The sequence below is a fragment of the Trichomycterus rosablanca genome, chromosome 20, assembly GCF_030014385.1.
Source record: "Trichomycterus rosablanca isolate fTriRos1 chromosome 20, fTriRos1.hap1, whole genome shotgun sequence".
Taxonomy (NCBI): Eukaryota; Metazoa; Chordata; class Actinopteri; order Siluriformes; family Trichomycteridae; genus Trichomycterus; species Trichomycterus rosablanca.
In genome coordinates this window covers 9,525,970-9,550,585 of record NC_086007.1, presented here as the reverse complement: position 1 = coordinate 9,550,585, position 24,616 = coordinate 9,525,970, and the positions used below count along the sequence as shown (strand labels likewise).

Here is a 24,616-nt window from a genome sequence, read left to right as displayed (position 1 = left end):
TTAGTTGAATGTAGTTTGTTCGATTTTTGCCAGACACGCTGCATAGATTTACTGTATTTAAAATTTAGAATTTATTTATTTAGATTTATTATTACATCAGACCTCAGATCTTTCAGCCACTTTGTTGGGGGGCTTTCAGAAATTCATTTTGCAGTGTTTTGTAATGTCACTCACAATGACAGTTGGTGTTTTATTGTTTGCTAATTAAGATTATTATTATAATTATTGTGGGACAGTGGTAGCCTAGTGGGTAGAGCTTTGGGCTATCAACCGGAAGATTGGCGGTTCAAATCCAGGCTCTGCTAAGCAGCCACTGTTGGGTCCTTGAGCAAGGCCCTTAACCCTGTCTGCTCCAGGGGCGCCGTAAGGTGGCTGACCCTGCGCTCTGACCCCAGCTTCCAAACAAACTGGGATATGCGAAGAAAGAATTTCATTGTACTGTACACCTGTATATGCATATATGACAAATAAAGTATATCTTATCTTATCTCTTAAATCTTATTAGCAGTCTGGCTGTAGAAGTGTGGCTTTACTTAGGCGGTGTGGTTGTATTCTTAGATTTAGAACTGCTTGATGATGGAATAACTGATCTATTTAGCGCCTTTAGGATCCCTTATTTATTTTATTAGTGTAGCAAATAAAAAAAACACATTCACATATTTTGATTTGTCAACAAATTGAGTGAGTTGGCAAGGTGATACACCTGAGATTAAAGGTATATCACGATTTTTCAACAATTAAAAAAAATCATTATTTAAAACATGCAGAAGAGAAATAAAATACTTATTAATAGTTTAGGGATTGATTAAATTTCTGAGTCTCTGTATGTACTAATTCTACCCACTGATACATTTGATGCTGAATATGTTGACTTTCATTACACACAAATCACAGTTTTCATTCTTAGGTAACAGTGTGGACAGCAGTATTGGATAAACATCTGACTGTTTATTGCTATAGATAATCAGTATTCTGTTGACTAAATAATAAATCGCTGATTTACATTGCAAAAACGGCTTTCTGAGACTGTACTGTGAATAATTATGATGCTAATAAGGAAATTATGTTTATTCCTATGTGGGTCAGATGTGATTTAAAGCTGTAGTGTGTAATTTATGTTGCCTGCAATCTTTAATTATTTCTGCATTTAAATGAGTGCTTTAATTACAATTTAAGACAAGGGAACTGCCCCCAATTTTTATTAATGTGCCAGGGTGAAGAATGCCTTTATTGCAAGACAGAGGAGGGCAATCGAAAGACATTTTGCAGAAAGGGCACTGCCACTACCTGGCTGAGCTTGTGCAGGTCATCAATTGAGAATTTAGGCAGTAATGCTGTTACCTTGAACACGAACCGTTTCCTGGAGGAGGAAACATACCCGATCTGTTCAGCCAGCAACCATTATCACATCCGACTTCTGTCAGAACGTTATTAACTTTGAGCACTTGTATAATTCCTTTTTTCATTTATGTAAATATACACTATATGGTCAGAAGTATGTGGACATCCTTCCTTATTATTAGATGTTAAAACAACCTATGAAATAAATAATATGCTTCCAACTGTATTCAACCATGACCACACCTCTGCACACAAACTGAGCTTCCATAACTACATGCTTAAAAAGCTTGGTGTCTGCACAAAGCCCTGACTGACCATTAATCACCTTTAGGATAAACTGTATGTCAGCTGCAAGCCAGGTCTTCTTGTCCAACATCAGCCTTCCCATTTTTATTGAATGGGTGAAAATCCTACACTCTAGATAATAGATGCACTCTAAAACCTTGTAAAAGCCCTCCTAGATGTGTGAAGGCTGTTATTGGCAGTAGCCACAAACCATCATTCTTCTTTCACCATGCATCACAGTTTGGATACGGTTTGGTGTTTGTATGCTGTGTTTTTCTTCCAAGAGTGCAAAGGGCAAAAATTCAACAGTTGTCTGATCTATCCACAGGAAATTAAAGTGTTGTGGAGCATCCATGTGGTCTTATGCAATCCGTTTGAGATCAGTTAAGGCACATAAAGAGAAACATTAATGCGGTGGCTCGGGGGGTAGCACTGTCACCTCACAGCAAGAAGGTCCTGGGTTCGATTCCCAGGTGAAGCGGTCTGTGTTCCGTGTCTGCATGGGTTTCCTCCGGGTGCTCCGGTTTCCTCACACAGTCCAGAGACATGCAGGTGAGGTGAACTGGAGATACAAAATTGTCAGTGACTGTGTTTGACATTAAAGACGTAAACTGATAAATCTTGTGTGATGAGTAACTACCTGTCCTGTCATGAGTGTAACTAAAGTTTGTAAAACTTGATGTTAAAATCCTAATAAAAATAAATAAATTGATGGTATTTTGTTGGTATTTTGGAGTTTGTTTGCACTTTGTTCAGGATAGCACATTGTGCTCATGATGTTACTTTGCAGAATGCTTACTCCTGGAGAGAACAGCTACAGTACTGAATTCATTCACACTTTGTGTGTTTGTGGATTGATTCTTTTTCTTCTTTAGTCTTATTATATTCTTTCGGATCATCTGACACCAAGTTACCCTGTGGGTAACGTTAAATTTTGCTTATTTTGTCAGGTACCATAAACAAAATAAATTAATCTCAGGAGTGGAGATGCATGGCATCAGGGTCAACTAACAAGCTCATTTCTGCTGTCCTAAAAGTATGAAATTGTGTATTTAGTGTGGCAAGAACAAGAAGAGTTGCTGGTGTCTTATTCGTTTGGATAGAATGTGTGTCTAATTTTAACAAACATATTTTGTTAATATTTAACAAAGAAATCCTGGTAATTAAAAATGAAATTAATAACACTAGGGCTGTCGTTAATTGCGTTAACACGATTAATGCGTTCAAAATTTGTAATCAAAGGATTTTTATTGGGCTATGTTTGTGCCACTTTAAACATACATCACTGGTAATTTACGCTGCTTTGACACAGCATTACAGGTCGTGAGTTACAAATGACTCGAGCTGCTGCTGCTACATATTGTGAAATGTAGGGTGTTTCCAATAATTTTGTTTTCAAAAAGCGTGAGAAATCATCACTAGACAAAATTACAGTTATTAATTGACGCTTCAATATCATCTTCGGTCAAAGCACGCCTTTGTCTCATCTGCGCGCACGAATACGCGTTAAAGGCAAAGTGAGCTCAGACAACTTTATTTCAGAGGAATTTGGATGGAAAGCCCATGAACTATACACGTCGTGGGAACATTACAAACACTGGTGTTCAATGGATCGCAATGGACTGTAGACGCTTTAACATAGTTAACAATGTGGGTCTACATGACGTTATACGTGTTGCATCTAGAATCGGTTCATTGTAGTATCCTGAGCGCCTGTTTTCAGTGGCAGGGTTACGAACAGGAAAAGATAATGTGAACACTTGTCATTTTAAATAACTGGCTAAAAGATGGGTAGCTGTTAACAGCTCTATATAGGCATTGGCTGGCTTTCTAAAAATAATTTAGATTTAATAATTTTATTAAATTTTTTATTGGTAAACATGTTCTTGCAATAAAAATGTGCATAACTGTTCAAATTTTGCTTGGTTATTTAATCTCGATTAAAAATTGTAATCATGTGACAGCCCTAAATAAAACACTTTAAAGTTAAAAGCTAAGTCAACATTGTGGGTAAACAGGTTTTATTTACAACATTTGACGTCTAATACAATACATGTTGAACACAAATTGTGTGACAGTATGAAGCATACATTGTTACAATGAATATAGTGTATAATATTTATATAATAATGGAGAAATGCTAATTTAACACTGTATGTAATGTATGCAAATTACAATTACGACGTTTTATAATGTGAGGACCATATACTAACATAAATGAATATGGAAATATAAACAATCCGTAATATGTTTATCATGTTTTGTGAGACTTTACTAACACTGGTACATTTAAAGAAAGAAGTACAGCACTAACAATTAACAGGAGACAAAGTAATATTGGTCCGTCCGTATTTCCATTAACGATCCTCTAGACACGCAGAGTAGAACAGTCACTGTGTGCGATCCTCCCATGTCGGTGTGAGCATATGGTCAATAAAACTCAAGCTGAAAGAGTAAAAATGGAGAACATGTTCATGCCTTAGGTGAGAGGGTATCTCTGCTGTCTATATAGTCCACGCTGAGGCATTCGTCCTTGGTTGCTCCGCACCGGTAGCTTTGTGCTTAAAACTGGGTTATAGTTGAAGCTGACTCTCTTAATATGGGTATTGTTTCTGTTTCTTGCCAGCGAAGCAGGCCAGCCAGGTGCAAATCAGCATGGCAGTGGCAGCACCCGCTCCGGTACAGTAATACGCCCAGCCAATCTCACAGGAACCTGTAGACACAGAGAGAGAGAAGGTGTTGGAGGTCCGTCTTGATTGACTAAGCAAGTCATTAAGCAAATCATACAGACCTAGGTTAAAGGTGGTGTTTAATATGTTTGTGTGGTGACTTTATATGATTTAGATCACATGCCAACAGTTGAGATCAAAAGTCTACACACGCTTTGATGCAAACATTGGGGCCAACTGCGAAAAATGTGCATAGTAATGCTTATTTCGTAACAATGGACATGCTGATGTTGAATGCAGCACATTTGGTCATGAACAAGACCTGAGTGACTTTCAAGGGCTAAATTAATTTATGCAGAAGACTGAGGTAAAGTACCCACTGTCAGTGGTCCAAGGTAGGACATGCCACACAATCATTGCCAGGTCATCGAGTAGCTAATTGATACAATTGTGGAATGGTAAAAACAACATCTGGTGGATATCCTTAGGATGATTGCTTTGTGTGGTCAGATAATAGCCAACAAATGTTGGACAGTTTTACAAGACCAGATGTACCCTATGGCAGCAATTTTTGGGACCAGTTTGACACGGGTTAAGATATTATTCTTACGCTTTTAGCAAGGATGACCAAATGTATTGTGTTCTTGCTCATGGATTTTAATTCTGGTTAATTAAGTCTGCATCATCATCAGGATCTACTGTACATCAACAACTGAATCAGAATGTGTGTCCATTCTCAAAGACCCAACATGGGCAGTTTAAAATAGATCTACTGTATATGATATCACACGAATTCTCCTGTATGCCAACAGCCTGTTGATTTTCCCCTAGACTCAGAACCACTGCCCTATGGTGAAGACACTTTCTTGATGTTCTCATATGTCCCAAGACATACCGCTAAAATTATTTAAAGGGTGTTTAGATAAAATCTGGCATTTTATGGCTTCACCAGTTATTACATTTAACTGGTAGCAAAGACTTTAAAGTAGATCTCACTTATCATTCAAAGAACCATAATAATTTCTTAAAGAATGCTCCAATGTCCCACCACAAATCATCCAAGACTCAAGAATTCAGTAAAGAACCCAAGTTGTTCAAGATTTGAAGAACCTTTTTTAGCTTTTTAACATCAATATATGGGAATATACAATCTATTGAGAATTTCCTTTATTTTCCAGACCAGCTAGAGTAAGGTACCACACGGCAACAAGGACTCAACTCGTGCCCACTGACCAACTTGATGACGAAAATAAAAATTACTCTTTTTTTATGTGGTTAATGTATATTGCAAGGGTGTTGCTACTGGATCAAGTTATATTATTGGAGCTTTTAGAATTGTTAAACGTCAAGTATTGACTTAAACATCGTTATATTACAAACCACTTCTCATTTTTTTTAGTTTAGGTTATCCTCATTCTTAAACTGTCACTCCCTGGTGTAGAGGAGGTTCAGTCATGCTGAAACCAGAGCAGCTAAATCCCAGTGCAGCTCATTTTAGAATCAGCCTAAAGGAGGATGTACAGGACTCATGTAAGCATGACGTTTTTATTTCTGTTTCTTACAGGCACACATGCACACACTTGCCTGCTTGACAAGCTTTACTTGCCACAAGCTTCTAAGTTCTGTGGTCGAGGAGACGATTGTCCTGCCTGACTCTTTGTTCCACGTTTGAGAACCCTCAGTTCTTCTGTAAAGCTTTAAATAATCCTTAACCTCGCAGCATGTCAGGGGTCACACCCTACAGTTTTTGCAGCAAGTGATCTTGGTTTAAAAATTTGCAAAATAATCTTTGGTGACAAACGGCATAATAAACCGAGCATTGGCCTTTACCACCCCATTTCCAATTTCCAGAGATATTATTTCTTACACTGATCTAATATGAAGGAGTTAAATGAATATTAAATAGTCTGTGAAACAGCCATAATACCAGACAGGAACTGAGCCATTTTAGCCAGCTGGGCATATTTTTATGGGAAATACAATAATGTTTTCTCCCGTCCCATAAGATTTAAGAGAATAACCGCTCGCCTCATTTATTTTTAAGATCATAACAAGAAAAATCATTTTGGACCGTTGTTTTTTTCACCAATCGCTTTAGCACAGTCACAGTAGGCCACTTGGAAACATTGTTCAAAGCAGCGATACAGCCTGAAAGAGCTCCAGTCTGTACCCAGTACCCAGGGGTAATTTAGAAAAGCTAGTTCACCTTCTGCCATGTTTTTAGGAGAACCAAACAAACATGGGGAGAGCACTGCACCCACTTTACCAGCTGCACTATATTTTACTGCATGCCAACAAGCATTTTTAGGGTGTGGCAACCACAAGATGCACCCTAAATATCCTGACATCCTGACATAAGACTTTTGCATACAACCATACACCGACAAGGCATAACATTATGACCACTGACCGGTGAAGTGAATAACACTAATATCTCTTCATCACAGCACCTTTTAGTGGGTGGGATATATTAGGCAGCAAGTGAACATTTTATCCTCAAAGTTGATGTGTTAGAAGCAGGAAAAATGGACAAGCGTAAGGATTTGAGCGAGTTTGACAAGGGCCAGATTGTGATGGCTAGACGATTGGGTCAGAGAATGTCCAAAACTGCAGCTCTTGTGGGGTGTTCCTGGTCTGCAGTGGTCAGTATCTATCAAAAGTGGTCCAAGGAAGGAACAGTGGTAAACCGGCGACAGGGTCATGGGCAGCCAAGGCTCACTGATGCACGTGGGGAGCGAAGGCTGGCCAACAGACGAGCTACTGTAGCTCAAATTGCTGAAGAAGTTAATGCTGGTTCTGATAGGAAGGTGTCAGAAGACACAGTGTATCACAGTTGCAGGGCTGTTCTGGCAGCAAAAAGGGGGACCAACACAACATTAGAAAGGTGGTAAGAATGTTAGGCCTGATCGGTGTATACGACTTTATATAAAGAATATTGGCCTTCGGAGGGTGTTCTTCTAATTTAATATCACTGCATTTTTTTTTATAGCTTCTTGTGGTCATGTCATGCTAGAAGAACCTTTTTAAAAATAAGCACTTTATGAAAAGGTCACACTTAGCAGTTTGTTCTGTGGTGCACATTTGTCACTTTAATATAAAGAATTGTGTCGGTGGCTCTGGGGGGCACGTGCAACATTTCCCCCTGAGAAAGGTTCACATTTATGAGAGTATGAAAAATGAACAAGTATAACAAAGACTACACACCACCAGTTATTGTGTTTCTATTTTCTGCTGTGCTTTAGGAAAATTTCACTAAAAGTGCTGGTGCTTTATTTTAGCTCACATTAGTTAGTAAATTATACATTACACAGTTGATAGTATTTGGGCATCCGTTAGTAGAATTACTTCTTAGTAATTAGTGGAATCTGTAACTTAGAAGTCTTAGATCGTGCCACCATTGGTCTGGTAGCAATGGATATACAGAACGTTTTACCATTTGGCGTTTTTTACCAACGGCCACTGTAACAGTATCCGCCTCTCTCATCATGCCTCAATATTTACGGCAGAGGCTCATGCGCTCTTCTTGGCCATCAGACACATAATTATTAGTCCCTATAAACACTACGTGATTTGCTCTGACTAAATCCTACATGCAAGCTCTTGAGTCCATGAGAACAGATCACCCAATCAACCAAGAACTGCTTAAATTGGACAGAACTATACACCTGAGGAGTTTTCACCGTCTACTGCTGGATTCCCAGTCATAGTGGCATAGAAGGTAATGAAAAAGCAGATAGCTTGGTGAAGGAAGCGAGAAACAAAGAGATTGCTTGGAGATACATCCCATAAATCAAAGATTACTGCAGAATAAAATTGCAAGAAGATTTGTCCAACAATTCCCAAAACAAACTGCATGAAATAACTCCCCACATCTTTGTTAAACACAACCGAGACTTCTTAAAAAGGCAAGACCAGACAATTATAACCAGGTGCCGAATTGGTCATACTGCCCTCACCCACCGACAACTCCTGGTTGGCGAGCAGGCACCAACCTGTCAGTTATGTGCTACTACAACCCTTACAATTAAACATATTTTGTTAGAATGTCCTAGAATTTTAGCTATCAGAGACGACTTTTATAGTCTGACTTTTCGAGTCCGAGTATATATCTATGATCCGACATCATTCTGATCATGTCATTTTCTGCTCTCTGATAACGCCCCAGCCATTTTAACCCGCGACGCAAGCAGTGGGTAAATGTTCCAGCCAGCTTCTGGTATAGTGATGAAGCGTCGCTTCCTACTCCCTCTTTTGGATTAGATTCTCACTTAGTGGTGGAATACCCTACGTAGTGCACTTCACTGAAACAGCTGGTGTGAATGAAACGCTCCTACAGAATTGGCACTAATGGTTGGAAGAACCGCTTTCTGAACCAATCAGACCGTCTTTGTTATTTGTATTTATTTAGTTTGTGTCACACAGATGATGTGTCAGTGAAACACTTGAGTTAGTGTTTTACTTCACAACCGGGAAAAGTTTGGAGGTTTTTAATTATAAACACATTTACAAACTAACGGATTATATTCCTAATGGGACACACGGTTATATATTTAATAGCATCTGGAAGAATATAAGCTAAGGTAAGCAGTGGTTATGGATTTTTTTTTTGCTGTGTTTTGGATTTTGGCCGCTGTGTCTGATTTATCGCACACTTTTGTTTTGCAATGAAAACAAAACGTATCAGTTTAAGCTTTTAACTGGTACCTAGGAAAGTAAAGGCACTAAATACAATTGAAAAAATACAAAATACAGTTGCTAATCTGTTGCTGTTTTTTATCTGAACTTACATATTACTTACAGTATTTCTACGCTACGTTTCCAATATATGTTTTGTGTAGATTATAATGACTCGTGACTTGACTCGGACTCTAGCATAAAGACTCGTGACTTGACTCGGACTCGTATTTTGTGACTTGTGAACATCTCTGGGACATAGAACATGAAAGACTTGTTCGAGAACATTCCTCCAATTAAAATTCTGAACTTTTTAGACAGACTTGATATAAAACAAATGATCTGAACAAATAATGATGTACAGTTTTAATATCTGTCTATGTCATAAATATAGCCAGTATGTTGCTGATATGGCAATAAACCCAAACAAACAAATAACCTTTTGTCGGTCTGACAAGGTAAATTTGGGAGATGTCAGGAAACTGTCACAGCTGGCTGATCTTGTTCCATTGTGCTTGTGTTTGGTCCTGAAACAGTTTGGTCTCTGATTGCCATTTTCTATTCCAGCAGATTATAGTGAGCTGAGTTTGGTGACAGGCTTACACAAAGCCTTGAGCTGAATACAACCGGTACACTTTCTGCAAGCATAACCAGGTCGTAGATTATTTTTGCTTGGATGCTGTCACACATTTGACCATGTATTGTACATCAGATATGCCCATGCATACTGTAGCAAACTCTAATCCAAGGTCTGTGTATTGCCTTGTGTATTCCCTTGTGTTTTCTTGGTCCCAGCTCGAACTGAATGCTTTAACAGCAAAATACACATCAGTAATTGTTTAAGAGGGGGGTTTGTGTTCCTGTATTGCTGCTTTAGCCGAACAAACTGACTTTAATTTACCCTGGCAGTCAGTGCACCGTAAGTAAACAGTTCTTTAAGGTTTCTGGCATTATCAGCATTAGATTATGTGCAAGCAAATTATTCACTGTTGAGTTTAATATTATGATGTTAAAGGTACTTTTCTTAAAGGCACAATATATTCAGTGATTTATCTTATAATTTATTAAATTCTATGTATTCAACAAGTTTAGACTGGGGCAATTTAAGACTATGTATCTTGTGAAATTACAAAAAGTAAAAGCAAAACTAAACAAGACCAACTACTGATCTCATTTCATGTGTATTAGGTATTTCACCCTCTACAGAGTTTAATATCATCAAACAATTTAGGAATCCCCTTTAAGATTTGGAGAAATTTCTGTGCCTAATAAGAATGCCCATGACTTTTGAGCCACTAGAAGGCACTGAATAAGGCATCAGGCATTTGTCTGCGATGAATATTGCCACATGGGCTTTCAATGGGCATCCTTAAGTGCAAGTTAAGACTACACTATATACAGCTAAACAAACATACATCATGCTTGTCCAAAAATGCTAGCAGCTTTGCTTAAACTCGTCTTAATTCGACTGATGGGGTGGCACAGTGGCTCTGTGTGTAGCACTGTTGCAAGAAGGTCCCGGGTTTGATTCCCAGATGGAGCGGTCCGGGTCCTTTCTGTGTGGAGTTTGCATGTGCTGCCCGTGTCTGTGTGGGTTTCATCCGGGAGCTCCGGTTTCCTCCCACAGTCCAAAATCATTGTGTGAAACATAAGTTAAAATCTGAATAAATAAATAAATAAATCAATAAAAATAGCTTGACTGATGCACCAACGATGATCAAAGGCTATCATGGTACGCTATTATTAAAGTGGCCATAGCATAGGTAGCTGGCATATGTGTAAGGGCACAATAAATGGTAAAAGAAAGCTACACATTTGTACCAACATATGCTGCCCTCGAGATGACGTCTTTTTCCAGGAACATTCACCACACCTCAAGGCACATTCTGTGTGTTTCACACAGAATGAAACACTAAAAGAGCTGCACAGCTGATGACTTGCATAACTGTAGAATGCTAATAAGTGCAGTAATTAAACTAGATTTGTTGGTGACTTCAGTCCCAAAATGACTAAGTGTTGGAAAGACATTGCAACAACAATATTTGTATATACACCGATCAGCCATAACATTAAAACCACCTCCTTGTTTCTACACTCACTGTCCATTTAATCAGCTCCACTTACCATATAGAAGCACTTTGTAGTTCTTCAATTACTGACTGTAGTCCATCTGTTTCTCTACATGCTTTGTTAGCCCCCTTTCATGCTGTTCTTCAATGGTCAGGACCCCCAAAGGACCACTACAGAGCAGGTATTATATGGGTGGTGGGTCATTCTCAGCACTGCAGTGACACTGACATGGTGGTGGTGTGTTAGTGTGTGTTGTGCTGGTATGAGAGAATGAGACACAGCAGTGCTGCTGGAGTTTTTAAACACATCACTGGCACTGCTGGACTGAGAATAGTCCACCAACCAAAAATATCCAGCCAACAGCGTCCCGTGGGCAGCGTCCTGTGACCACTGATGAAGGTCTAGAAGATGACCGACTCAAACAGCAGCAATAGATGAGCGATCATCTCTGACTTTACATCTACAAGGTGGAGCAACTAGGTAGGAGTGTCTAATAGAGTGGACAGTGAGTGGATACGGTACTTAAAAACTCCAGCAGCGCTGCTGTGTCTGATCCACTCATACCAGCACCATGTCAGTGTTACTGCAGTGTTGAGAATGATCCACCACCCAAATAATACCCGCTCTGTAGCGGTCCTGTGAAGAAACAGAAACAGATGGACTACAGTCAGTAAGTGCTTCTATATGGTAAGTGGAGCTGATAAAATGGACAGTGAGTGTAGAAACAAGGAGGTGGTTTTAATGTTATGGCTGATCGGTGTATATAAATAATTGAAGGACCAGAAGCCTTTGCATAATAATGTGGTAATAAGTGATGTTTTCTCAGCTGGCAGCCATTCAACGTAAATCTGTCCCAAATGCCCGAAGTAGGACAAATCTGCAGATGTGGCACCACGATCATTACGAACCAGGTGCTTAATATTCATTCGTGGACCACATTTAGTTTCGTCTTCGCAACATTGTCTGAATAAGTACACTATACTGCCAAAAGTATTCGCTCGTCTGCCTTCACACGCATGTGAACTTGAGTGACTCCCATTCTTAATCCATACAGTTTAATATGATGTCGGCCCACCCTTTGCAGCTATAACAGCTTCAACTCTTCTGGGAAGGCTTTCCACAAGGTTTAGGAGTGTGTTCATGGGAATTTTTGACCATTCTTCCAGAAGCGCATTTGTGAGGTCAGACACTGATGTTGGACGAGAAGGCCTGGCTCGCAGTCTCCGATCTAATTCATCCCCAAGGTGTTCTATCGGGTTGAGGTCAGGACTCTGTGCAGGCCAGTCAAGTTCTTCCACACCAGACTCACTCATCCATGACTTTATGGACCTTGCTTTGTGCACTGGTGCGCAGTCATGTTGGAACAGGAAGGGGCCATCCCCAAACTGTTCCCACAAAGTTGGTGGCATGAAATTGTCCAAATCTCTTGGTATGCTGAAGCATTAAGAGTTCCTTTCACTGGAACCAAGAGGCCGAGCCCAACTCCTGAAAAACCATAATCCCCCCTCCACCAAACTTTACACTTGGCACAATGCAGTCAGATAAGTACCGTTCTCCTGGCAACCGCCAAACCCAGACTCGTCCATCAGAGAGCTCCTGGGAGCGAACCATTCTTTCACAAATGTTTGTAGAAGCAGTCTGCATGCCTAGGTGCTTGGTTTTATACACCTGTGGCCATGGAAGTGATGGGAACACCTGAATTCAATAATTTGGATGGGTGAGTGAATACTTTTGGCAATATAGTGTATGAATCAGGTTTGAAAATGCACAACTAGGTGCACTTGATTTAGCGAGCCTGACCAACAACCATGCCATGGTCAGTCACACAGGTCACATTTATTCCCTATTTCAATATTTGATTTTTGATAAGCAAAAATCGGCAACTGACTATCTTCTACAATCTTGTCAAGTTAAATTTATTTGTTTTATCAGATTTTAGGACCAAACACCTCTGATGAACAATATGGCAACAGTGGCAAGAAAAACTCTCTGAATATTACAAGGAAGAAACCATGAGAGGAATCAGAATCACATTCTTGCAATGTCCTCCTCACTTCATGCTCTAGTGGATCCATTAAAATGTTTCAGTTGGTGCTCGAGTGCTAACTAGAACTAGAAGCTGTAAGCATATTAGTCCTGTTCTAGAAGCTCGTCACATCACAGAATCTTTTCTTTCTTTTCTTTGTCTTTACCCGTCTGTATGTGTGTGACCGAGATAAAAGGCGATGCTGATTTTAGGGTCATGACTGTTTTCTGTAATGGTATATTAACAGAATGAACATGGACTTTATCATACATGCTGCACATCACACGTGCCTCCCACATTTTTCCCTTATGCTGTCAATGCACTGATCAACCATAACATTAAAACCACCTCCTTGTTTCTACACTCACTGTCCATTTTATCAGCTCCACTTACCATATAGAAGCACTTTGTAGTTCTACAATTACTGACTGTAGTCCATCTATTTCTCTACATACTTTTTAACCAGCTTTTACTCTGTTCTTCCACAGGACCTCTGCAGAGCAGGTATTATTTAGGTGGTGGGTCATTCTCAGCACTGCAGTGACACTGACAATGGTGGTGGTGTGTTAGTGTGTGTTGTGCTGGTATGAGTGGATCAGACACAGTCCACTCACTGTCCACTCCTACCTAGTAGGTCCACCTTGTAGATGTAAAGTCAGAGATGATCGCTCATCTATTGCTGCTGTTTGAGTTGGTCATCTTGTAGACCTTCATCAGTGGTCACAGGACGCTGCCCATGGGGTGCTGTTGGCTGGATATTTTTGGTTGGTGGACTATTCTCAGTCCAGCAGTGACAGTGAGGTGTTTAAAAACTCAATCAGTGCTGCTGTGTCTTATCCACTCATACCAGCACAACACACACTAACACACCACCACCATGTCAGTGTCACTGCAGTGCTGAGAATGACCCACCACCTAAATAATACCTGCTCTGTAGTGGTCCTGTGGGAGAGTCCTGACCATTGAAGAACAGGGTGAAATAGGGCTAACAAAGCATGCAGAGAAACAGATGGAGTGCAGTCAGTAATTGTAGAACTACAAAGTGCTTCTATATGGTAAGTGGAGCTGATAAATGGACAGTGTGTGTAGAAACAAGGAGGTGGTTTTAATGTTATGGCTGATCAGTGAGAAAGAGAAATTTCTTGTACATGTGGTTCTTGGTGAATAATAATGATTTTAATTCTGATTCGGATGGTTGAGGCTTACCTAGTACAAACTGGTCTGAACGGTTGTCGCAGGTCTGTCGGACCTCCTCGCTGTCCCAGCCAAGTGGGTAGAGGGCACACCCAGAGCCAATGAGCAGACCTGCAGGAAATACAAGAAAATACAATTGATTTTTTTACCATAATGATATGCAAGTCATCTTCTCTTCTTTTTCTCTCTAATACCACTGGAGGTCCAATACTCCGGAGTCATAATGTAACATAATCTGGAAGCTATTTTGTAGTCTGTGCATGGTGTGAAGTCAGCACACACAGGGAATGTAAAAAATAGCAATCACTTAAACTGCTTTGTGAAAGTAACATATAAAAGTAGTAAAAAGGAACTCATTTGAACCCTGGTTCAGCATACCAGCCTCATCTCTGGTGACACAGGAGGAATCTTGCTGCTCTTTGCAATTTGCTATTCTCAGGTCTCAGCCCTGAGTTGCAAGGTCAGCTAGAGATGGATATTAGCACTCAGTGTCTTGGCTCAGGGGCTTTGCTGTCACATTACGTTAATCCCTTCCAATTTGCCTACTGCAAGCCTATCATTTTGGCCAGTCATGGAAAGAGCGAGACACAAAGAGGGGCAACCTAACTGACCCCCACTGAATAAAGGGACGGACAGAGATAACAAAAAAAATCGATCCCTGCGCCTTAAGCCTCGGAAATGAGCGAATGAAGCTAAATACATAGCATTAATGGAGGGGAGAGAATGTATTCATTACAGTCACACATTAAAGTCCACGCCAGTTTCCATTCTTGGGCTGCTTGGATGACTTTTTGTATTTTTAATTAGTTAAATGACTGCAATATTGATGTGTTTAAATGAAGTTCACTGGTTACAAATGTCTCATTCATGTCTTTAATCATCAGTAAGTGTCTTTGCCCTAATTAGGGTTCATCACACCAGTACATTGCAGGACATTACAATCACCTTTTACTCATAGGGTATTTAGAGTAGTCAGTTCCAGTTTTTGTTTTGTGGAGACAAAAGAAAACCACATTGCGGTTCCAAGCCAGATTCCCAGAATTCATGCTGTGTGGTACCCACACTACCAGCTCCAGCGTCACTATGTCGTCTGTGTGGGTGAGTTTATCATAAAAAAAGGTTGAAGGTTACTCTCTATTGTTACACATAAAAAATAGTCAAAATTTCAGTTGGGATCATTTTTTAATGTTGTGTGTTTGTGGTTTTATGGTTTTTTTAGGCTTATAATGTGATAAATACATTTGGTTGGCTTTTATTTAATACAATTACTTTTATAATCAGCTGAAAATACATTTCATTTTGGTTTTCAGTATTAATAAAAACAAAAATATAAAATGTATTCCTTATCGCCGCTCAGGTGGTGCAGCGGTAAAACACGCTAGCACACCAGACATGGGATTTCGAATATATCGTGTCGAATCTCAGCTCTGCCATCCGGCTGGGCTGGGTGGCCACATGAACAATGATTGGCTGTTGTTCACAGGGTGGGACTAGCCAGAACAGGGTTCCTCATCACTGGTGCAATAATGCTGATCAGGGTGTGGCTCTCCAAGGCTGATCCGCATACAAACTCGCCTCGTGCAGGTGAAAAGATGCAGTCAGTACTGCACACGTGACGGGGGGTTGTATCAGTAGAGGTGAAGCGTAACGCAATCATGGTAATTGGATACGACTAGATTAGGGGAGAAAATTGGGATATATATACACACACAGTATATTCCTTATCATGTTAGCTCAGCAACTGGAATATTTTATACACTCAGTCAGTTTAATACGGACTTTTTTTTTCCCTTTTTCTCTCTAGCGCATCCAATTTCTGCCCGTCAATCATCCTCTCATTAATGCTGGTCCCTGCTCCTTATTAGGCAGGACGAGGCCGCCCCCTCCGACACGTGCACAGCAATCGAACATCTTATCACTTACACTTGATGAGTGCAGTGCAGTACAGCGCTGTGTACGGAGAGCCACACCCTCTACCGCACTCCTTTCCCATCTCCGTGCAGGCGCCACCACCCAGCCAGCAGAGGTCGTAAACGCACTAGTCTGAGAAAGAGTCCCCATCCGGCTTAATCCTGCTCCTATCTGAACAACAGGCCAATTGTTGTTCATGTTGCCACTCAGCCGGCAGGCAGAGCTGAGATTCGATACGATGTATTCGAGATCTCAGCTCGGTTGAACAGCGTGTGTTTTTACCGCTGCACCACCTGAGCGGCAATACTGACTTTTTTTTTTAAATGTTTTTTTTTAGACCAGAGTTTGAATCTCAGCAGTGATATCGCCCAGCCCTGCCTCTACAATGACATGATTGGCTATATCTAAGGGAAGAGGGTGGCTGAAGCCCTGTGATGGATTATTGCCCTGTCTAAGCTATTCATGTCTTGCATTTAGGGTTTCCTGGTTAAACCAGAACCTGTCCAGCCTTGACCAGTTTTGAGTATAGGTGGCTCAGTGGGTAGCACTGTCGCCTCACAGCAAGAAGGTTCTGGGTTCGATTCCAGGTGGGGCAGTCCGGGTCCTTTCTGTGTGGAGCTTGCATGTTCTCCCCGTGTCTGAGTGGGTTTCCTCTGGGAGCTCAGGTTTCCTCCCACAGTCCAACGACATGCAAGTGAGGTAAATTGGAGCTACTAAATGACTGTGTTCGCTACAACCTTGTGAACTGATGAACCTTGTGTAATGTGTAACTACCGTTTCTGTCATGACTGTAACCAAAGTGCAAAACATGAAGTTAAAATCCTAACAAACAAACACCACTAAACATCGACTAGATCTACAAGACCTAAAATGCTAAATTAAAAGGTGCTACAATTCTCTGTTTGATGATACCAAAATATGTGATGCTCTGCTTCAAAATGATTCTTATATAAGTTTCTGGTTTCTGCCATGAGAAGTGAGAGGACATGAAACTCTGAGAAGTAAAACTGTGTTAAACAAAATCAGGGATGCGCTTTCAAGTTGAAAGCAATGTCAAGACATAAAGAAGCATGTAATCAGCTTCAAATGCCCCGTGGTCTTGAAAAATGAAAACAAAAGGATGTTTGTTTGCTTGGCTTTATAGCTTTGGTGAAAGGGGAGATGTATGTTTTTGTGGAAGCAGAATTAATTTTATGCCTTTGAACACTTGGATGGTATTTGATAGAAACTTTTAGCTATTTAAAAACTGTGATGAGTTGAGAAGATGGTTCCTAGTATGCTTATTAATCTACTATAACTATTTAACCTGGTCGTAGTCACAAGGGTCCTGGAGTCTCATGTAAACACACTACACACAAGGAGATATACACCGATCAGCCATAACAATAAAACCACATCCTTGTTTCTACACTCACTGTCCATTTTATCAGCTCCATTTACCATATAGAAGCACTTTGTAGTTCTACAATTACTGAATGTAGTCTGTCTGTTTCTCTGCATGCTATGTTAGCCCCTTTTCATGCTGTTCTTCAATGGTCAGGACCCCCACAGGACCACCACAGAGCAGGTATTATTTGGTTGGTGGGTCATTCTCAGCACTGCAGTGACACTGACATGGTGGTGGTGTGTTAGTGTGTGTTGTGCTGGTATGAGTGGATAAGACACAGCAGCACTGATGGAGTTTTTAAACACCTCACTGTCCCTGCTGGACTGAGAATAGTCCACCAACCAAAAATATATCCAGCCAACAGCGCCCCGTGGGCAGCGTCCTGTGACCACTGATGAAGGTCTAGAAGATGACCAACTCAAACAGCAGCAATAGATGAGCGATCGTCTCTGACTTTACATCTACAAGGTGGACCAACTAGGTAGGAGTGTCTAATAGAGTGGACAGTGAGTGGACATGGTATTTAAAAACTCCAGCAGCGCTGCTGTGTCTGATCCACTCATACCAGCACAACACACACTAACACACCACCACCATGTCATTGTCACTGCAGTGCTGAGAATCATCCACCACCTAAATAATACCTGCTCTGTGGTGGTCCTGTGGGGGTCCTGACTATTGAAGAACAGGGTGAAAGCAGGCTAAAAAGGTATGCAGAGAAACATATGGACTACAGTCAGTAATTGTAGAACTACAAAGTGCTTCTATATGGTAAGTGGAGCTGATAAAATGGACAGTGAGTGTAGAAACAAGGAGGTGGTTTTATTGTTATGGCTGATCAGTGTATGTTTTACTTTCAGGCATGTTTTTAAAAAGTAGAAAAACAGACTACCCTGATGAAAGCTATGTGGGCGCATGCCAAAGTTTACACATACAGTAACTAAAACCGAGGATTGGATCCTGGAATTGTGCAGCACCTAAATGACCTGATGTGCTGCAATGCCACCGTGCTACTAATTTATTCATTTATTTATTTATTTCGGTAGCCACCACATGCTAAGAGGGGTCGTTATGGGTTCTCACCCTCTGCTGAAGATATTCGTTTACTAATTCACACTCGCTCACAAGGCAATTTTAAATTAGCTATCCAGAAACTGGCTTAAGGAAACTGCAGAACCTAAAGAAAACATACGTACACATGGAATACATGCCAAACAGCCTGGAAGTGAAACTTTAAAACCGTCACGCAAAATAAAATACATAAACATGTTAACAATTAAACACTGCGTCTGGCTCACACAGTAAAAGCCCGGCTGTATTACAAGCTTGGAGAGCTTAAGCTTGAGCTCAGAGAAAGTGTTCTCCAGCATAATCAAAGCAAGAACAGTCACTGAGAAGCACTCCAGCTCAATCTCATGTTTATGGTATCATGTCTAATCATCGCTCATAATCAAAGGCCAAACGATGACATGTTTATTTAATGCAGTCTCAGTTTGTGAGTGTGGAATAAGCATCGTGACATCCACTCCATTAAAAAGGATTTAAAAGACACAATTCATTAATCAGTGTCTGAAAGTAAGTACACAGTCACGGAACATTAATTATGTATTACATACAGTACAGAACTACGTATTTCTTCATCTGTCTTTTATTCATTTATAAATCCTTAGCTACCATATTTTGTAAAATTTGGGTTGTGGAGGGTCCAGAGCATACACCGATCAGCACTTTGTAGTTCTACAATTACTGACTGTAGTCCATCTGTTTTTCTGCATGCTTTGTTAGCCCCGTTTCATGCTGTTCTTCAATGGTCAGGACTCTCACAGGACCACTACAGAGCAGGTATTATTTAGGTGGTGGATCATTCTCAGCACTGCAGTGACACTGACATGGTGGTGGTGTGTTAGTGTGTGTTGTGCTGGTATAAGTGGATAAAACACAGCAATGCTGATGGAGTTTTTAAACACATCACTGTCACTGCTGGACTGAGAATAGTCCACCAACCAAAAACATCCAGGCAACAGCGCACCATAGGCAGCGTCCTGTGACCACTGATGAAGGTCTAGAAGATGACCAAATCGAACAGCAGCAGCGATCGTCTCTGACTTTACATCTACAAGGTGGACCAACTAGGTAGGAGTGTCTAATAGAGTGGACAGTGAGTGGACACGGTATTTAAAAACTCCAGCAGCATTGCTACGTCTGATCCACTCATACCAGCACAACACACACTAACACACCACCACCATGTCATTGTCACTGCAGTGCTGAGAATCCTCCACCACCTAAATAATACCTGTTCTGTGGGGGTCCTGATTATTGAAGAACAGGGTGTAGAGAAACAGATGGACTACAGTCAGTAATTGTAGAACTACAAAGTGCTCCTATATGGTAAGTGGAGCTGATAAAATGGACAGTGAGTGTAGAAACAAGGAGGTGGTTTTAATGTTATGGCTAATCAGTGTATATACTGTAGGTATACTGTTACAGGAGCTCTGCTTTTACACTGTGATCACACCTCCTTTGCTTTTCATTTTGCATTCTGTGCACTTAATTTCATCCCCCACAATCCCCATGTGGATTATTGAGAATGTGAAGAACGTGTAAATTGGATAGGTAAAGATAACTAAGACTGGAAACGGCAACTTATCTACTCACCAAGAAGATTACAGACCTAAGAATTAAAGCTGGAGGTTGTGTTTTCACATCGTGGGTCTTATTATGTGGGATACATCAAAACTAGATACTCCAAAATTACAATTTTGTAATTATAGAGGTAAAATTTGAGGTCCTTTTTAAACCTGGTGGTGATGTGCTTTTCTGTACATGTCTGGAATATTTACAGAACTGGTCTAAAATCACTTCAGACTGAATTTCTAAGATTTTGAAAGTCTATATCATATAAAAGTCTATAAATCTTCATTGGTTGAGAAATAGCAAATCATTCACTGATGAAATCACAACATATCAGGTTACTCTGGAAGCCAGCCATTGATTCCAGATGGAGACATTTAATGCTACAGCTGCTTGGAGCACAGATTGGCTGCCAGAACATTAATGATTGCTCTCTTAAACATGAAACTCGCTGTCCTACGTTGTACATGTTTAATGACTAGTTGAAAGAATGTGTAATTTATTATAGAAACAGATTATTTATGGCTTGAGCACATTGCATAGTAACCTCTTGTCTTCTGTTTTGCATTGTACCAGTTTGTGCATTCTGGCAACATCTGGGCATTGCGTGACCTCTTACTGGATGAGAAGTGCTGCAGCATAGCACGTGCCTCCGACGACACATATGAAGCCACACGAGACTCAAACTTGGGGGCTGTGTGTCAGCTGGACAGAGTTTTGTGTTAACTACATAATATTGGCCACATGGTTCAGGCATGGAAAATAGAAAAGGCTCAGTTTTTTTTTTACTAGTCTGTGATTTCTTGTCACTTTTAGTTACAATCCAGTATGAATAGTGCTGCCATGCTTTCCCCCATAGTAACCACATAAAGAATGTTAGTGGTACCTTGAACCTCAACGTCAATTGGTTCTGGGACTGGCGTTGAGTTTAAAAACGTGTTGAGTTTCAAGGTACTTTTTCCCATAAGGATGTAAGGGGAAACCTGTGTGTTCCATGGTCCCGTGGGAAAGCATATACAGTGTTGTTTTTGACACTTATACACTGAAAATAACACAAATATAATATAAAAACACTGAAATAAAAAGCTGATCCTTACAATTTTCAGAACCATGAGCTGTAACACAAGTTTAAAAGTGAAACAGGAGGAAAATCCAGTTAAACACAGATACACAGCTTTCAAAGTGAATCTGATGGTCATTCCACACAAATGCAGATTCGTCTCATGTGCACACTTTGATGATGTATTACTGCACCGCTCAAGCCGAGCACTGAACAAAGCGACTGTTCATTGTTAATTTGAAATTTAATAAATACATATATAAAAAACAAACTGAACACGTTGAGTTTAAGGGAAATGTTGAGTTTAAGGGTACAAATTTCTCGACAAAGGGCGTTGAGTTTCAAAGATTTTGAGTTTAGGGGACGTTGAGTTACAAGGTACCACTGTATTACAATATTACTTTGTTTTGGCACTACGGGCCTCAAGGAAGGTCTACAGGGGGTCCCTAAAGGGTAAAAATAATCACACACATCAAGATGGGTGAGAATCAATAAACTATTGGCATACAGGAGATTTCTTGTGAAAATCTAATCTACATAATATAACTTGTGTTATAGGTGGTGTGTTAGTGTTTCTGAGTTTTGTTAAAACTACACAATATTGGCCACGTGGTACCAGGCATGGATGGCCACAAACTAAAAAAGGCTCAATTTTTTACTGGTCTGTGATTCTTTGTCACTTATAGTTACATTCCAGTATAAAAAGTGCTGGCATGCCCCCCCCCCCATGGTAACCACATATAACACATAACAGTATCGCATTTTGTTTTGGCAGGTTCATTTCACGGGCGGCACAGCAAGAAGGTCTTGGGCTCGATCCCCAGGTGAAGTGGTCTAGGTTCTTTCTGTGCATGTTCTCCCCATGTCTGTGTGGGTTTCCTCCGGGAGCGGTTTCCTTCCACAGTCCAAAAACATGCAGTCAGATTAATCGGAGACACTGAATTGCTCTATACGTGAATGGGGTTGTGTATGTGTGTCTGCCCTGCGATGGACTGGCACCCCATCTAGGGTGTTATTGTGTGTCTTGTGCCCATTGAAAAGCTGGGATAGGCTCCAGCACCCACCCACCCCTTCCCGGCGACCCTAATTGGATAAGCGGTTAAGAAAGTAAGTGAGGTTCATTTCAAAAAGATCCATATTAATACCCATGGCATATGATGAGGTATGTAACCCCCATCTGTGTCTGCTTAAAACACTTATGGATATTAACAGACCTTAACACAGATCCTATACTTATCCTATCAACAGGTGAGCAATTACATCACATTAGCAATTTATACACCCACAGTTAAAACGATGTGTGTGTGTGTGTGTGGGGGGGGGGGTTATATATTTTAATCAGCACAGAAAATGTGTGATTGGAGACATGAAAAGAGTTCTGACAGCTGTTAAGAGGCGCTTCTGTTTTCATTACTGCAATCATGGAAATGGAAATCAAACCCACATTTGCTACTTCACTAAATGATGTACAGTTTAAAGTGCTTCTAAAACAGAACACTTCTTTTTCGCATTAAGGCTTTGTGCATTACTTAGTTACATAAAAATAATAATGGAGAGCAATAGCAGATAGGTCTGCTAAAACATCACACCATGTTATTTGATGGTTACTCCACCACCCACATGCTTTTCAGTGCATTACCAGTTAGGTGTTAATTTCACTTATAAAAAATACAGATTGTGTGTGTGATCAAATCCACCACATGAATGCATTTTCAGTTTCATTAAAAGAGGAAAGTCTGTTATAGTTCCAAAGTGGGTGTTGGCTCCATTAATACCCATGGTTTAGGAATGGGGTGTCCAAAAAGCCGGGTGGGTAGTGCTGTTGCCTAACAAGAAACTCCTGAGGTCGATTCCCCAGCTGGGTGACACTTTCTGTGTGGGGTTTGCATGTTCTCCATGTGTCTGCTTGGGTTTTTTTCAGGGTGCTCCGGTTTCCTCCCACAAGTCCAAATATGTGCAGTCAGGCCAACTGGAGCAACTAAAATTACCCAAAGTGTAGGTGTGTGTTTGACTTGTGATAGACTGGCGACCTGTCTGGGGTGTTTCCTACCTTTCGTCCAATGAATCAGACCAACCGCAACCCTGACCAGGATAAAACAGACAGTGAATGAATGTTCAGAACAAGCTGATTTTCAGGTCTTTGCTTACTTTTGGCCTTATATTGTATTATATTGTCTGCTATGGCATACTCAGCAGGATGGCACTGCAGGATATTCCGCTAGCATACCAGCGCTGGGATTCTGAACTCTCCATGTCTGAATTTCAGTTCTGCTACCAGTCAGCTGGGCACCCCCAGCAGGCACAATTGGCTTTGTCTGCAGCAAGGTGGGAAAAGACCAGACAAAAAAAAGGGGGTGGGGTTTCGACACTGTGTAAGGACACTGGTTAGTACCCCGAGACGCCTGTACAGAGGTGGAGGTACGCGGAGATTAGCGTGTGACTCTTAGTGTGCGAGACTGACCTCATATGTAAATCTATTGAAGTACAGGTGAATAAGAAGTGATTGGTGGACTGTGCATGCATCAGGGTGAGTGTGTGTCAGGCAGATATATCCTCCTTAGGCGTGACGAGGGTTCCTAGCAGCGGAAAACTAATTGGCTATGCAAAATTGGGAGAAATAGTATTGAATAATATGGTTTCAGACTGTCTGATCATAAAGTTTTTGGCAGGCATCCACCCGTAAGAACCCTGCTACTCTCTTTATGCACAAAGCACATCTCTCCTAGTATCTTTTACAAAAGCTATTGGGATCAGACACAAACTGGATCAAACGTGTCCAGCAGTATAACACAACCTAAGCACACGCTGATGTTTTCTCCTCCATTAGTGTTGAATATGGAGTAGTAAGTGGACCCTGATGAGTACTCGTCAATGGTTAGTGCTTTTTCCCCATTCTTGCTGATTACACCACAGATACTTATTCAGTCTGGAACGAGAGCAGACGAGCCTCTTGTGTACTTACAAATAGTTAAAGATTTAAGACACACACTGCAAAAACAGCTTAGGTCATAGACTTTAACACATAGGTCTGCAAATGTGTCCAGCAAGACCATTTGAAGCATTTAGAACTCTTAAGACTTTAATGAAGCACTTTATAAGCTGTTATTAACACATTAGAGTGATTTTAAATCACAGTGTTTGTTTACTTGATAGGACTGGTTGGTAAAAAAAAAGATTAGATATTAATATTGTAGTATAATAATACAGCAAGGCACTGCTACAGTATAGTATCACCAGGTGTCAGTTGTTTGTTTATATGATAGATTGCACAGTGTTGTGGGTTTCATAAGGAAGTGGTTTTTTACATGGGGGTCATGGCCCACTATGGGGCCTCAGTGAGCCTAGAGGGGGTCCCCATTTGCATT

General features: G+C 40.6%; 1 protein-coding gene across 1 annotated transcript in view; it reads right to left on the bottom strand.

Moving 5' to 3' along the window:
- Positions 1-3,723: 3,723 nt before the first annotated feature.
- Positions 3,724-24,616, bottom strand: part of LOC134334526 (LHFPL tetraspan subfamily member 6 protein) — a 92,775-nt gene continuing 71,882 nt past the window's right edge. The window contains exons 3-4 of the mRNA XM_063016871.1: positions 14,272-14,370; positions 3,724-4,339 (exon numbers count right to left, since the gene is read on the bottom strand). Of these exons, the coding sequence (XP_062872941.1) occupies positions 4,221-4,339; positions 14,272-14,370 (218 nt within the window). The 3' untranslated portion in view covers positions 3,724-4,220. The remainder of the gene's footprint in view (positions 4,340-14,271; positions 14,371-24,616) is intronic.